The sequence below is a fragment of the Lissotriton helveticus genome, chromosome 3_1, assembly GCF_964261635.1.
Source record: "Lissotriton helveticus chromosome 3_1, aLisHel1.1, whole genome shotgun sequence".
NCBI classification, from domain to species: Eukaryota; Metazoa; Chordata; class Amphibia; order Caudata; family Salamandridae; genus Lissotriton; species Lissotriton helveticus.
The window spans coordinates 1,189,057,121-1,189,072,933 of record NC_136061.1 but is presented as its reverse complement, the minus strand read 5'-3'; the positions used below and the strand labels follow the sequence as shown (position 1 = coordinate 1,189,072,933).

Genomic DNA, 15,813 nt, shown 5'->3' with positions numbered 1-15,813 from the left:
ACAATTGGTTTCCTGTGTCTTAGTTCCATAAAACTAGCTACCTGCCAGTAGTAAGCACTGTAGAATACATCCAGTAACTTATTTACTGAGATCATTGATAGTAGAGTCTGTCTATCCTGCCATCTTGTTTTGAGCAACCCAGGTGCATCATTGCGTTGCTATTTTTTTACGTTCTTCAAGTTATAGGCTGAAGTTGGGGCTTTCCAACAACTGCTCATTGATTGTCGTTAAATGCTGATGAAAAGGTTATGTAGAACAATAAATCGGATATCTCCATTACTGTCTTTTGGAAAATTATTATGTCACGTGTGAATTACTTTTGTTACTGTTCTACGTGTTACCATGAATGAGTGGAATAATTGCTATTGAAAATAATAGTAATACTGGTACTGCTGGATTTTCCTATAGTTGTCAATGTATTACCTTATACTGCTCCCTTTACTAAAATCATTGAAATACATGTGTAACTAAGATGGAGTAAACGAAGTAAACACAAACACGTTTAATGCTCACATGGATATCATTTTTAAGGAATGTATGTACAACATTAACAAAAGGACTAAAATGGCAAAATAAATCTGTGGTTGTTAGAGTCCCTTGAAAATGTCCACTAAAATAGGCCTGAGCTCACCCATGAGGAACGTGGGTATAAGATTGTAAAACATTGTTTTAAAATAAATTGTGTGGGTCCTTCTACTGCTATTTTTGTGAAAGCTCCTCTTCAGTGCAGCCAAGCAGTGCTCTTCAACCCTCACAAAATAGTTCATAGGTCCTTCCTCAGGATTATGTAATCATACTCTCTTTGTATATTGATTGATGGATTCGGGGAAGAATTAGTAGGAACTAGAATTGTATTTGCACCTCTCTATTGTGTTTACTGCATTTCACTTGCCTGGTCATGCTCGGGTAGTAGGGGCTTACTTTCTAAAATGTCTATAGAAAGTTCTAAAATGTATCAGATGCCCAGTGTGTTTTGGTTTTGATTTGATTGTGTGTTTGGGCCTCTATATAAGTCCATTCTTAAAAAAATACTTGTGTAGGACCTCTGGCATCTGATTGATATTGTATATGGTAAGCTGACAACAGTCATGATCATGTTAATGGGCAAAGGATGTACTTTTAGGAAGTTGAGTTGGTGTAGATGACCCAATATCGTAAAGCCTATGATGTTAATAATTCTAATGAAGAGATCACTAGCATAAAATATTGATCTCTTAATCGTCTGTCTGCAGATCATGCTAACAAGGTAGTTCTGTTGGTTTTATAGGATCAGTTAAGTTTTCCATGGATACTCTGATATTCTTCTGCTATTTATTTTGGTGCTTAATGGCCCAAGTTGATTTTTAACAGATAATAAGTAGGTCAGTTTATAAATATCAATATTTTAGTTGAGCTGGATCTCTCAAAACCAATACATTTTCCTTCTGTGACCTAGATATTCTAATTAAGCTTTTAGCACTTCAATATTAGTGCTTATCTAAGAAAATTCATTCTTCTTTCTGCTTTTCCATCCGCAGCACTGCAAGTAACTCCAACCGCAGCTCGCCTGCCTGCTCACCCGTCCTGCGCAAACGCTCACGATCTCCAACACCTCAGAACACTGAGGGGGACACCATGGTGGAGAAGGGTTCTGACCACTCATCAGACAAATCTCCATCCACGCCAGAGCAGGGAATACAGCGCAGCTGTTCCGCGCAGTCAGGTCGTAGTGGAGGCAAAAACTCCAAGGTGAGATTCATTTGTTCCTGTTTCCATCAGTTACTTGATTTCTTAATGCTTTCATGTACTGAACTGCTTCTTTTCTGTTTATGAATCAAATTCCAATAAAGGAGGTGGAAGAGCCTGAAAGGGGTGCGGATGAGGCTTTTATGAAAGGGTGGAGGGAAGAAGGGGACTATTGTGGGCTGAAATGATGAAGCATAATTCATGCGAGTCAGATAGTTCAATGATCCAGGAAAAAAAATACTTTGTGTTTTGCCGCAATATATGCTGTGTCGATATAAGATTTCCCTGCTATGAAATGGAAGGTTCTTGTTCGGAAGACACTCTTTTTGTTTGGATGGCAACAGTGTTATGCAAGAAGAAATTACTTGTTCTTGAAATAAGAGGCTATATAGCAGCAGAAGAAAGTGAGGTGGGAGTAGTTAGGGCCTAATTTAGAATTTGGCAGATGGAGTTTACTCTTTAGGGATTGCAGATGGTAATACCACCGCCATCCAGAGGCACCTCAACCTGCCAAATTTAGAGTAGTCCACTGGCCATGCGCACAACTATCTTCATTGTCAGGAACCATTGTCATGGGGTTTCCTGTCAATGTAGGCTTGACGGACGGTACAGTTTGCTGTAATGTCCATCCGTTAAACCGTTCAAAATTTTTAGGTTCTCCCAAAGCGAAAGCAAGAGTTTGTTTTTGAGGGAAAAAAATGATTATCCCCCATACCTTGGGAGGTTTCTCCCATGGTGTGGGGGTCATAATTGTTTTTTTCATGCCCCTACCACCAGAATTTTTCAGGCAGGCATGAACAGGGAAAATGAGACTTTACACTGACCACTTTACATACTGCAGACTGTGTAAAGTTCTTTATCTTACGACACATGCTATGTCGGGCTATATTCTATGAACAGAGCCCATGGGGGTTCCGTCGATGGAATACTTATCAGCCTGACTCTAAATGAGGTGAGTGGAATGAGAGTTTAACAGACTCGGTACTCACTGCATTTGTGACAGAGTACCCTGTCCCTCAAGTTGTAAATCAGGTCCTAAGTTTGTAAAGGAAGTTACTGCTCATTCAGGGCAGAATATCTTTGAATTACTAGCACTGCTACTTAAAACAAAAGGGTCTCTGTATTTGCATCAAAAACAGTCTGGTACTGCACAGGTTCTACAGGCCTTGCCAGAGTAGGATCATAGCTGTGTTGGTTCTGATGTGTCAGTCAATTCCCAAGGGGAAGAGGAAATGACATTATGCTCCTACTTAACCCAAAAGACAGAGGTTTTTCTTTTGTGTTCCTCATGCTGCACTTATGTAGGAGTAGCAGAGGTACCAAAAAGCAATTCAGGGGTGGCATCTGGTAACTTTTCCAATCCATAAAGGCCATCTATGTGTTCTAATGGGGAAACAGTGCTGAATAATGGAGCTCTCATTCTGTAGGCATAAAATATGGGCTTCCAGAGAAGGAATGGGTCTAAGCAGATCACCACGCATTTCTTGTTCAGTTGTGGAAATTATTAGAGGCCGTGGCTTGGCCTACGACCAACATGATGATCTAATTCCGGAGCTCCATCGGACCAGGACTTGTTAGAGCCAACACCACCCTTAATGCTGGAAATCCGCCAGCCTTGAACATGAGAGGTGTTGCCAGGGGTGGTGAGGGCTGGATTGAATCCAGCCCTGAGGGCTCTTCACAGTCTCCACTGATGTTGTGCTGGGTGAGGCTGTGGCTTGCTGAGCTTGGAAGAGCACAGGGCTGACTTTCAACTGAGTACTGTGCCCTGCTTCTGGAGAGTGGAGGGATCAACCGAGTTTGAATCCCCTCGGAATTTGCCGCAAATATCTGGCCGGGTGATGGAGGGTGCTGACATGTTGGCCTGCAGCCTCAAGAGGTGCTTGCGGGCAGCCGTGGCCCGCAGGGATGATGATCTGGGTATGATAGTGGTGGTGTGTCTGCCTGCCTCCAGCAGGGGTTGGGAACTCAAGGCTGAAACCAAGACACGTTGGAGTAACAAACGTTGACATATTGTACAGAGCATACCCATAGTGACTGAGATACCCAGGCACCGTAATAGGGAAAACAAATGGGTCCAGAAAATCTCCTTCACTAGCCACTAGGATGGGCGATGACAGAGTGCCTGCAACATCACAAGAGAACGTGGCATGGATGGAGTACCCCTCAGCTGAGGGCACCACTGTAATGAAGGTAATCCTCAGCTATATAAAGCTTCACCTACTATGGATAGTAAGCTCAACTCTCTAACCACCCATATGGACATTATGATGCAAAAAATACATAACTACAACAGACGTCTTGCGGAAGCAGAACAATGAATCTGTAATGTACAGATGATAACCAGCACTCCCAGAATGACATTTTGCTGCAAATGGACAATGTCTTAACATTAATCTAAGCTAAAAATGAGGACCAGTACGTGAGATCCAGAAGAAACAACTTATGCATCATTGGATAGCAGAGTTGACCACCACAGAAGAATTTATGGAGGACATGTTGATATCCTTATTTGACAGATCCATCATAGCCAGGCTGCTGTACTTCACAGACCGATATATGGCCCAACAGCAGGCATCAGAAAACAAAGACATGCAATATAAAGGTTGTAATGTCTCTTTCTACTCTGACTTCACGGTATCGGTGAGGGAGGCCCGGGGGCATTTCTTCCTAGTATGAAACCATTTCAAAACCTGAGCATGCAATATGGAATGCTGTACCCACCTCTCCTAAAAGTGACTCACCAGGGCAAACACACAATTCTAAATACACCCCAACAGGCAAGTAAATTCCTGAACAGTTTGAAGCCCCGCTGGGCTAGCTTTCCTCACCAAGACACTGACACTAATGAAGACTGAATGAAAGGCTGAATATGATTGCAGAACATATACTCCACCAGTGTAGGATGGAACATGCCTGTGCGATATGGGATGGTTCATCAGACACCACTAACTAATGGACAAGTAGCTGTTAAACTATGGTTTCATTAGACACCTGAGAACTTTGGCGGTCTCCTCGGACTGGCATTACAACCATATATTTTCTGCATTGTTGCCCACACCAGGGTTGATGATGGCACTATACCCTTTATGGACTGCTCCACGCCCCCCTGCATGGTTAACTTCAAGGTTTGTATGATTGCAGTGTTATTGCTTCAATGGGCACTGAATTTTTATTGTCATTTGAGTTATGTTGGAGCAAGAAATGGGAGAAGGGTAGCTGTTCACTGGTAGATTGAGGCAACTGGTGTGGACCGTGGGAGGGTGGAAAGAAACAACTACCTATGGAAGCACCAACTTGGCCACCCCACACAGTGCAGGGTATATCTTTCACTTGCTCATGGCATGTATGTTATATAAAGGGCAGTTCCCTAAAATCATCTGGTAGGACTTGGCCCTTTTTGGCTAAAGTTCCCTAAACTTGTTGCTTCCCCCCCAGACAGTTTTCCTGACATAGAGTTGCAAAATAAGATGCTTTGGGTAATTTGCTACTGCTGATCAGTGTCAAAGTACAAGTGTTCCCCATGTAAAGTGTAATGGTAATTGGTTGGCCATGATTTGTATGTTTGTCTTACTAGTAAAGTCCCTAGTGATGTGCACTGTGTGTGCCAGGGCTAGTAATGCAAAGGCGTGCGGAGAAGGGAACTCAGGCCTGCAGTGTAGGGCCTGCGCGCAGTTTGCTAAGTTAGCATGTTGTCCTGACAAATTCAACCACTTGTCAGGCCTTACTCTCCCTTTTGCATACTCATTGGGCACCTCTGTGGTAGGTCCCGGGTACCCCCTGGGCAGAGTGCAGTGTAATTATAAGGCAGGACATATACTAAGGTGTGTGTTATGTCCTGACAGTGTAAAACACTCCATTTAGTTTTTCGCTGCTGAAAGGCCATCCTGCCCATAGGACAGAATGACGGAGGCTGGTTGTTGTGTGTTTTATCCTGGTTTGCTATAAATTTATATTATTATAGGGGTTTGTAAAGCGCCTGGTGACGCCTCCCGGCGTGTCCCCGCGCTGTGGAGAGAGAGTTTTATGCAAAGTGGATCCAAAGACAAATAATTTAGAGAGTAAAAAGATAAGTTTTTAACATTTTTCTAAAGGATGCCTCATCGTTATCTTGTCTGATGTGCATGGGAAGGGTATTCCATTTTTTTGCTGCCAGAGTGCGGAAGGATCTGCCTCCCATTCTAGCTTTTTTAGGGAGCGTTGTATTAAGCAGACCTGTTCCCTTAGACCGTAAGGATCTGTTTGGTTCGTAGAGTGTAGCTAGATCAGACATGTAGGGAGGGGCTTTAAAATGAATAATCCTGTGGCACCAGAGGAGCGCTTTGAATAGTATCCTCTTGCTAATAGGCAGCCAATGAAGGGCAGCCAGGGAAGGTCTAGAAGGAGCTCTACGGGGGAGTCTTAGCACCAGGCGTGCAGCTGAATTTTGCAGGACTTGTAATTTCCTCATGTTTTTTTCGGAAGTGCCCAACAGCAGCACATTCCCGTAATCTATACGGGAAGTAATAAGTGCCTGAGTCATGGTACGCCTGGAACTCATCGGTAGGAGATCCAGGGTACGATTGAGAGTTTTCATGACTCCAAAGCACTTACCTACTGTTTTTTTGACATGGCTGTCATAAGATAGCTTATTGTCTATCCAGACACCCAAGTTCTTGGCTTCCTGACTGGGAGTAGGTACAGGTCCCAGACATGTGGGCCACCAATCATTGGTCCATTTTGTGTTGTTCCCACCTATTATTAGCACCTCAGTTTTTGTTCCATTTAATTTGAGGCAATGCTCATTCATCCATGCAGCAAGCTTGCACATGCAGGATTTAAAATTGTCGGCCGCGGAGGAAGGATCTTGGGACAGGGAGATCAGAAGTTGAGTATCGTCGGCGTAAGAGACAAGCTCTACGCCGAACGATTGGACTACCTCTGCCAATGGAGCCATATATAAATTGAACAGGGTGGGACTCAGGGCAGAGCCCCGAGGCACCCCCTGTTCTAGTGTCATGCTGTCCGAGAAAAAACTTCCCCTTTGGACCTGAAAGCTCCTGTTGGTAAGGAAAGCTTTCAGCCATCCCAGTGCCTCTTTGGTGACCCCCGCTCTGTTTAGACACTGTAGCAAGATGGAATGTGCTACAGTGTCAAACGCGGCACTGAGGTCCAGCATGATCAAGGCCATGGTCTTGCCCTCGTCGGCTCCCTCCCGCAGAGTTTCAGTGGCTCTCAAGAGTGCTGTCTCTGTGGAGAAGCCTGGCCTAAAACCCGACTGTGATGTGTGGAAGGCGTTTTGGGCTTCAAGATGGGCCATAAGTTGGGCATTAGCTACTTTCTCTGCTAATTTAGCAAGATAGGGCAGCAGGGAGATCGGTCGTAAGTTCTCCGTTATGTCCTGACTCATGTTGTTTTTTTTTTTGATGGGAAACACTATGGCTTTTTTCCAGTCTGCAGGTAGACAGGCCGTGGAGAAAGACATTTGAAGCAGGTGTCTAAAGTGGGGCTCTAAGACCGAGAGACTCGCAGTTAAAATTTTAGGTGGCGCGGGATCTCGCGGAGAACCAGATTTGATACTTTTGCAAATTTTTATCAGAGTTACAGCAGGAGGTACAGAGAACACACATAGGCAAGGTTGAGTACGTGTGTGATCTACATTCTCTACAAAGTCAATGCCAGGTTTTATATTGTTAGAAAAATTTGCATAGATGTTTGTGATTTTATCAGAAAAATACTTAGCAATTTTATTGCAGGTTTCCACTGAGTCATTGTGGGAAGTAGGATTAGCGTCAACTATAGAGATTTCTTTGTAGATCTGGAAGAGCTCCTTCGAGGAGTTTTCAGCTTCCAGGATTCGGTTATTGTAGTACGATGCTTTGGATAGGCGTACCTTTTTATAATATTCTTTTTGTGCTACTTTATATCGGGCTTTGATTTCAGGGCAGAAATCAATGCGCCAATCTCTTTCGAGCTTCTTACAAGCCATTTTCGCAGACTGGAGCTCCTGACTAAACCACGGGCCGTTTTTTTTGTTCTCGTGGCGGTAGTGATTGTGCGAATAGGAGCAGTAGTGTCCAGTGCTTTCGTAATGCAGTCTTGTAGGTGAGCATATGATGTCTCACAATCAAATCCTTTAGGAGGGCCTGCATCATGGATGATTTTTACGAAGGAATCCTTAGAGAAGTTTTTCCATCTCCTGCGTTTAAAACGCTGTGAGTTTTGTTTATGCTGCTCAGTCTTTCCTAGTTGGAATACTATCGGAATTATGAAGTGATCGGACCAAGGTATTGGCTGAGGAGATAAAGTCTGAACTCCCTTCCAGTTTCCAAATACTGGATCTAGTAGATGACCTTGCTGATGTGATGGGTCAGTGTTTTTTAACTCTAGATTTAGAGAGAATAACTCTGATTTAATGTCAGCCGCCTCTTTATCGAGGGGGTCGTCGAAGTGGACGTTTAGGTCGCCTAGCATTACAATTCGTGTTTTTCTAAGTGCAAGATGGGTTAAGGCTTCCATAAGAGTAGGAGTAAAGTCATAGAGCCTTCCCGGGGGGCGGTACACCAGAATGCCTGAAAAAGAGTGATTCGGACCAGTAATGATGGTAAAGGATGCCGCTTCACTGTGATCGACCAAGATGGGAGAGAGGGTACATTCTAATGGGGCTTTAGTGATAATGGCAATGCCCCCACCTCTGCCATCTTTCCTGTCCAATCTGGAAAGGGAGTATCCGGGTGGCAGGGCCTGAACGATATCGGGATCTGAACATTCATCCAGCCAAGTTTCCGTAAGAAACAGGATGTGAATGTTGTCATCTTCAAGTAGATGGAATATTTCTAAACAGTGTTTTCGTAGAGATCTACAATTAAGCAGGGCAGCTTTTAATGTATTTATGGCACTGGTAGCAATTACATTATTGACAGGGGCATATGTGCACGAGGTACAGTTTTCTAGCGATAAAGCATGCATCGAGTGTTTGTAGCATGAAGGAATGTTTAGCTGGATATCCAGCAAATCTTGTCTGCCATACCTAATGATGGTAGAAGTAGAAGAGCCAGGGATTATGGCCCCGCGCCCCGTCCGGCCGCGGACGGGCGCAGACGGGCTTGACTTTGGCTCGACTTCGGCGCGCATTCAGCGCGCCCGCTGCACGCGTCCGCTGCGCGGTCGCTGGCCAACACACATTTATGGGAAGTAGGGGCAACTAGAACGCTGACCTGGCCGCCCGGAGCCCGGAAGTGCTAGGCTCCTCCTCACCCTCCGCATCAAACGCCCACAAATGGACGCGGCGGACCGGGGCGGGAGTAGGCGAAATGCGATTCAGCTAGGCTTAGTAATCAGCCTGAAGGTGAGGTGCAGTCAAGGAAAGTGACAGAAATTATTACACACACAGTTTTAAAATTTAGCTTCACTCGCTAAAATTAAAAATAACACGCTATGCAATCAGCGCTTCCAGTGTGAAAATAAGGTAGAGCACAGCGCAAGCGGATAGAGCCTGCCACTGCCACCGGCAAGACTCTTCTCCACAGCGCGACTGCGTTCCACTACAGTTTAAATACAGAAACACCTACAGCGCAACTAGAACGCTGACCTGGCCGCCCGGAGCCCGGAAGTGCTAGGCTCCTCCTCACCCTCCGCATCAAACGCCCACAAATGGACGCGGCGGACCGGGGCGGGAGTAGGCGAAATGCGATTCAGCTATGCTTAGTAATCAGCCTGAAGGTGAGGTGCAGTCAAGGAAAGTGACAGAAATTATTACACACACAGTTTTAAAATTTAGCTTCACTCGCTAAAATTAAAAATAACACGCTATGCAATCAGCGCTTCCAGTGTGAAAATAAGGTAGAGCACAGCGCAAGCGGATAGAGCCTGCCACTGCCACCGGCAAGACTCTTCTCCACAGCGCGACTGCGTTCCACTACAGTTTAAATACAGAAATACCTACAGCGCAACTAGAACGCTGACCTGGCCGCCCGGAGCCCGGAAGTGCTAGGCTCCTCCTCACCCTCCGCATCAAACGCCCACAAATGGACGCGGCGGACCGGGGCGGGAGTAGGCGAAATGCGATTCAGCTAGGCTTAGTAATCAGCCTGAAGGTGAGGTGCAGTCAAGGAAAGTGACAGAAATTATTACACACACAGTTTTAAAATTTAGCTTCACTCGCTAAAATTAAAAATAACACGCTATGCAATCAGCGCTTCCAGTGTGAAAATAAGGTGGAGCACAGCGCAAGCGGATAGAGCCTGCCACTGCCACCGGCAAGACTCTTCTCCACCTCCACCTTCACCTCTCCATAATGGAGAGGTGAAGTTTAGTATGTATGAACTCACAGTGTCATAACACATCTTTCTATGAAAGGGGTTTTGTCACTGTGTGCTCAGAAACCACTCTTTTAGAAAGTGGCTGAGTTTTGTGCTTTAAGCATTTCTGTGTGTCTCTGCTGAATGTGGATTGACAGGATCTGAGAGGTGAGAGGAGCTGGTAGAGGTCTTGACCCAGGGAGGGTGTGAGATGGCACCAGGCTTCCCTGCATCTGGAGAGTAGGGGGAGGAGAAGCCCGGGAGGTGAAAAGGCCAGGGCTGGTGCTATAAAACAATTGACCCATCTCCTGCTGAGTGATTAAGGATCCAGACCCCCAGTATCAAAGGCATGAAGGTGACACTGGGAGGGAAACACCCAGAACTGATTTAGGGAGGGGTCAGGGACCCCTGAGCAGAACAAACTTCAAAGACATCAAGGGGTATAACTGTGAGAAGTGAAACCCCTGAAGTTTGCAATTAAACAGAAATGGATTGAGACTGAAAAGGCTTGGACCCATATTGTGGTCAAGAGGAACCTCTGCTAAGGAAGGAGCAACTGAAGAGACTGCTGGGGAAAGATCAACCCTTGCTTCATGATCTGGGGCTAGTCTGAAGTTTGCTGTTCTAACCAAGGAAGAGGCTGTTGGGACAGTGCTTGGAGGCGCTGTGTCCCCCTGCTTGACGGAGACTGTGCTTTGTGTTGTGTCTTGTAACTCCAAGGGCCCGAGGTGAGCTGAATCCTTGTTTTGAAACACAGGAACATAAAAGTTTCCGGAGAAGTTTCAAGCAACATGGTGGGCGCTTCAAGTGGCAGCTTGAGACCCTGTGGAAGGTGTGCCCTGTGATCTTGTACACACGAAGGAGGAGTGAGACGCGGACGCGCTGGGTGCATGTTGTGGTGCACAGGAAGCACAGGTGAAGAGCGCCTGGCCAACTTGGGCATCGCCAGTGAAGTGAGTCTCGGAGGCTCTGGGTGCGTGTTGTGGTGTACAGCAGGTGTTAGTGAAGAGCGCCTGGTCAGCGTGTGCACCGAAGTTGAAGTGAGACTCGGATGCGCAGGGTGCATGTCGTGGTGCACCGCAGGCACTGGTGAGGAGCGCCTGGCTTCGTGTGCAACGGAGGTGGAGTGAGTCTCGGACGTGCAGTGTGCGTGTCGTGATGCATGGGAAGCGTTGGTGATAATCGCATGACCAACGTCTGCATCGGAAGTAGAGTGAGTTTTGGACGCGCAGGGTGCATGTTGGGGTGCATCGAAGGTATTGGTCATCGAGTGCACTGAAGGTGAAGTGAGGCTCAGACACGGTGAGCGTGTTGTGGTGCTGCCGAAGGCTTTGCTGAAGAGCGCTGGGATATTGGGACACCAGAGTTAGAGTAAGTCTCAGTAAAGCAGTGTGCATGCTTTGGTGCAACCTGGGACTGTGGAGGTGACTGGCTGATCATCGTGTGCACTGAAAGAAAGTGTGTCTCTGCAGCGCAGTGTCTTGGTGCCAACTGAGACTGCAGGAAGTAATGCCTGGTGAGCCTGCACTCGGAGACAACGTGGAGTCCCATCAGAATTTTGTGCTAGGCTTCATGCCTGCGGTCGCCTGAGACCTTCCAACACTTGCGGCCCGGACAGGCAGCCCCAGAGTTGAGCTGCCAGGTCGAGCCGCTGAGGCCCATTGAGAGAGTTCTGCACAGAGGGCTCAGTTCAAGGAAGGAGGACAGGAGAGTGAGGTTGCACCCCCAGGTAACGTGGATTACTACCTGGGCAGGGTGCGGACTCTGAGGGACACTCTCTCGGCCTCTCAGTCCTTCTGACGATGTGAGCCTTTGCTTCGGCTCAGAGTGGGGCCCATACTGATGAAAGGAGTGGCAGTACAGGGGCCAGAATAAGAAGCGGTACTCTGTGTCATTGTTGAACCGGGTGGTGGGGCAACTGTTTTCAAAGAGGCTGAACTGTCGTAATACCCTTTGCCAATATTGCTGCTAGCGACCTGCCGGACTGTCTTAGGACGCCTGACATTATATTTGCCTAACGAAGTACACGATTGTAGCGCTACGCATTGCATTATTTCTCTCTTGCCAAATACAGGAGTGTAGCGGACCGTATTGCATTATTTCGTCGTTGCAAAGTACATGATTGTAGTTACGCATTGCATTATTCCTTAATTGCAATGTACATGACTGTAACAGCCCGCATTGCATTATTTCTTCATTGCAAAGTACGATTGGGGTGTGACACATTGCATTATTCCTTCATTGCGCAGTGCATGAATCTAGCGGTACGCATTGCATTATTTCTCCTATTGCAGGTACTTGGGTGTATCGTTACGCATTATATTATTTCTACTGTGCCCAGCACAGGATTTTATCGTTGCGCAGTGCAATATAGTTTGTCTATCGCAACGTGTGTGATTCTAGCATTACGACCAGTATAGCATTTTGAAAGCGGCAGTTGGGATTTGAACCTACCAGGCAGCCGGAATGAATATTACCCTTTATTCTGTGTTGGCAAATGTATTGTGTGTTCTGATTGTATATCTTTTTTGTATAAAGTTATACTCGTTTTTATCATACTCGTGTGGAGTCCATTTGTGGTGTCAACAGGGGGTTGCTGTGGGCGTGGTTGCACATACAGAACACTTGTGCCTTGGAGATGGTCCTGACTGCTTGTGCCAAGCTTCTAAGGGGGTGAGCAGGGCTATCTCAAACAGTATCCTTACTTGGTCTAACATTGAGTGGGGCGCCCGGGTCGTGCACTTGGTGACAGTAGTGCGGGACTGGGACTCCGGCTTCCAACACATCTTAACTACTGTATAAACATGGCTACTAATAGTGGTGGAGCCAGTAGGATTTTCACCTGGAATATACGGGGGTTAAACAACCCCAGAAACTGAGAATGTTACATGAGTATCTCGATTGGCAGAATGATGATATAGCCTTTTTGTCGGAAATGCACCTCGGGCCTCACACGGACACACATATATTTCAAAATGGGTGGTGCTCAGCCTCACCGCCAACTACTCAACCGACGCCAGGCTGGTTGCAAACCTTGTCAGAAAAGGGATACCTTTCCGTTTGACAAGGAACTCTCCACACCAGGCATGTTACTTTAGTAAATATTTATGGCCCAAATACTGATTACCCTGACTTCTACTACTCACTCTGGGTAAAAATCCAAGAACTCAAACCTAGCTCTATCCCCTGGGAAGGACACTACAATACACAGCTAAACCCACTATTAGACAGGTCCCTCACACCACCAGTGGATTGAGCAGCTTACTGCAACACAATTAATAACATCATTAAGTACCACAACATCTTTGACATATGGCGACACAGGCACGTATTACTTAGCAGTTCACTCGATGTGGTTGCAATTGGATTCCTGGCTCCTCAGCTGTGATGTCAGCACATGGACAGAGATGGTGACACACCAGGCACTCATGCTGTCTGACCACTCACTGGTGCAGCTAGACATAGCCATACCTGGTACACTCCTCATATCTAGACTGTGGTACCTTTCTCCGAGGGTGCTGCTGGATGCAGTATTCTGGGCTGAAATACGGAAAGCCATATCAGATTGTTACACAGAAAACCATGGACCAGTTGCTACAAAAGTCACCATGTAGGATCTGTTTGAAGAGGTCCTCAGAGGACACTGTATAGTCAAACAGCACAGACTTTTCAGAATGATGAGAAGTGACCTTCAGACATTGGAAGCGGAACAGGAAGGTACATGACACATAGAAGGGCGAAAGCAACTCTTAACAGAATACAATGAAATTGTGGAATGGACGGGCAATTATTAAGGAAAATATGCCCCTGCTCCAGCATATGCCAAGGATGAAAGACCGGGAATGACAGACACTTGTAGCTCTGATTTGGAAACCATGAGCAGCAAATTACTTACTTTAAATCACACATAGAGATGGCCAACTGCGAAATCAGTTTGAGGAAATACGTGTAGTATTCCATGACTATTTCACAGACCTTTACGTATTACAAGGCTCATGTGCCCCAGCGCATGTGCATGAATACCTAGAAGACACGTCTTTGACAAAAGGTAGGTACCTCCCACTGTATTATTTGTAGGTGCAGGACAAAGGGGGAAGCAACGCAATGAATTGAATGAATTGTCCTATCTGACCTGTATAGCTTCCACAAGGGCTGCAATCAACGCACAACTGTTCTAATATAAATAAAATCATCCTTGTGTAGATCTCATGTTGTTCCTAATTTGTTGTTTTTTATTTTTGTTTAAATATTATTTTCTTTAATTTATAGTCTTTTTGTACATTTTGCTTTTCACAGTTTATTTAAAGATGCAACAATAAGTGAAAACATGCCAAAGATGCAGTGCTATACAATGTGTTCCTTTGATTGAAAGAAAAAAAGTGTAACATAAGTACACATATATAATTAAAGCGTGAGGAGGAAGCCCACATACACAGACTATTGCGATTTTCCCATGATGAAGAACCAGTGAATAACCTTACAGAGGGCTCCATTGGACCTTTGTAAAAGCACAGCAATAGTGTGTGGACCCTATTGCATTTATACCATTAACGGAGTACCACTAGATTCACATCTGAATTCCCACTGGAAGGGTCCGATGCTCCGATCAAATACCTAGGAATCTGGATCAGCCCTGACACAGGGAAAATACTAGTCCTGAATGAATGCAGGGCAATTACCTCTTTGGAAGAACGAGTAGATCTTACTGGTTAAAACTAGCGCTATCCATGGTGGGCAGAATTAAACTAATAGAAATGGTGGTGCTACCGCAGTTTCTATATTACTTCCTAAATATCAAGATTACATTGAGAAGGTGTTTTTTCCACACAATGAACTTCCCACTGGGTGCTGACCTGGAGGGGGACTAAGACCTCAGTGGAGGCGCTGTGTTTAGCAATAACATACAATTTAAAAGCACCTGAGAGTTCCTTGTGGGTCCTGCTTTCAGGCAGCAATAATAATGTCAAGATAACTCTTGTGATGAATGTTCCTGCTAGAGAGAGAGAGAGATCAGAGTTTTGTCTAGTGGCAGTTTTGACTGGCCATAAAGTAGTACATAGGTTTAATATACCTGCTGCAAAAACAGATCTGTATTTTATGTGGATAGCTGAGTGGATTAGGAAATAGCTAGCCTTTACCAGCACTTTATGACAAATTAAATGTATTAGAGAGAGGGACTATGGAGAGATGAGGGGTAGTTTAGGGAATCCACAGTAACCATCAGCTCTGTTGTTTGAAGGCCACATAAATGAGTAACAGTCAAATCCAAGTTGAAAAGCTAAAAGCTTGTCACAGTAAGTGAGAACAACATAGTTACAAAAATGAACGCAGTCTTTGAAATTGTTAGTTTGAAACTCAAACTTAAGAACCCTTTCTATAAATAATAAATGTTACTGTTACTGGCACAACCCTGCAGGCAGATACAATAATATTAGTTGCCATTTCTTAATTACTACATCCAGCAAAATAAACTTGCATATTTATAAAAAAGCATTTCCACCCGTGAGTGTCTGTCCTAAACAGCAGTTTGTTGCTATCCAAATCACAGTTATCCCTTCTTTAAACCGTAGGAGTATAAAAAGCTGAGTGCACCTGGTGAATTTCAAACCTGTGATGATGTGGTTGAACACCTGTCACGGCAGTGGATATGCTGACACCAGCCAGCAATACCTAACAGTGCGTATGTTAATGTCACTAGTTTATTACACTATCACTTACCTTAAATTTAAGACCAAAGGCTGATCCTCATTCGCACCAAAGCATATCTCGAAGCATGCTCCTGGACGAAGGCCTTACCCTCTTCAAATCC

General features: G+C 45.3%; 1 protein-coding gene across 1 annotated transcript in view; it reads left to right on the top strand.

Annotated features, from left to right (window-relative positions):
* The window catches only part of GRAMD1B (GRAM domain containing 1B), a 798,329-nt gene that overhangs the window by 262,069 nt on the left and 520,447 nt on the right, over positions 1–15,813 (top strand). Inside the window, exon 2 of the mRNA XM_078681825.1 lies at positions 1,518–1,728. Coding sequence (XP_078537951.1) covers positions 1,518–1,728 — 211 coding nt within the window. The remainder of the gene's footprint in view (positions 1–1,517; positions 1,729–15,813) is intronic.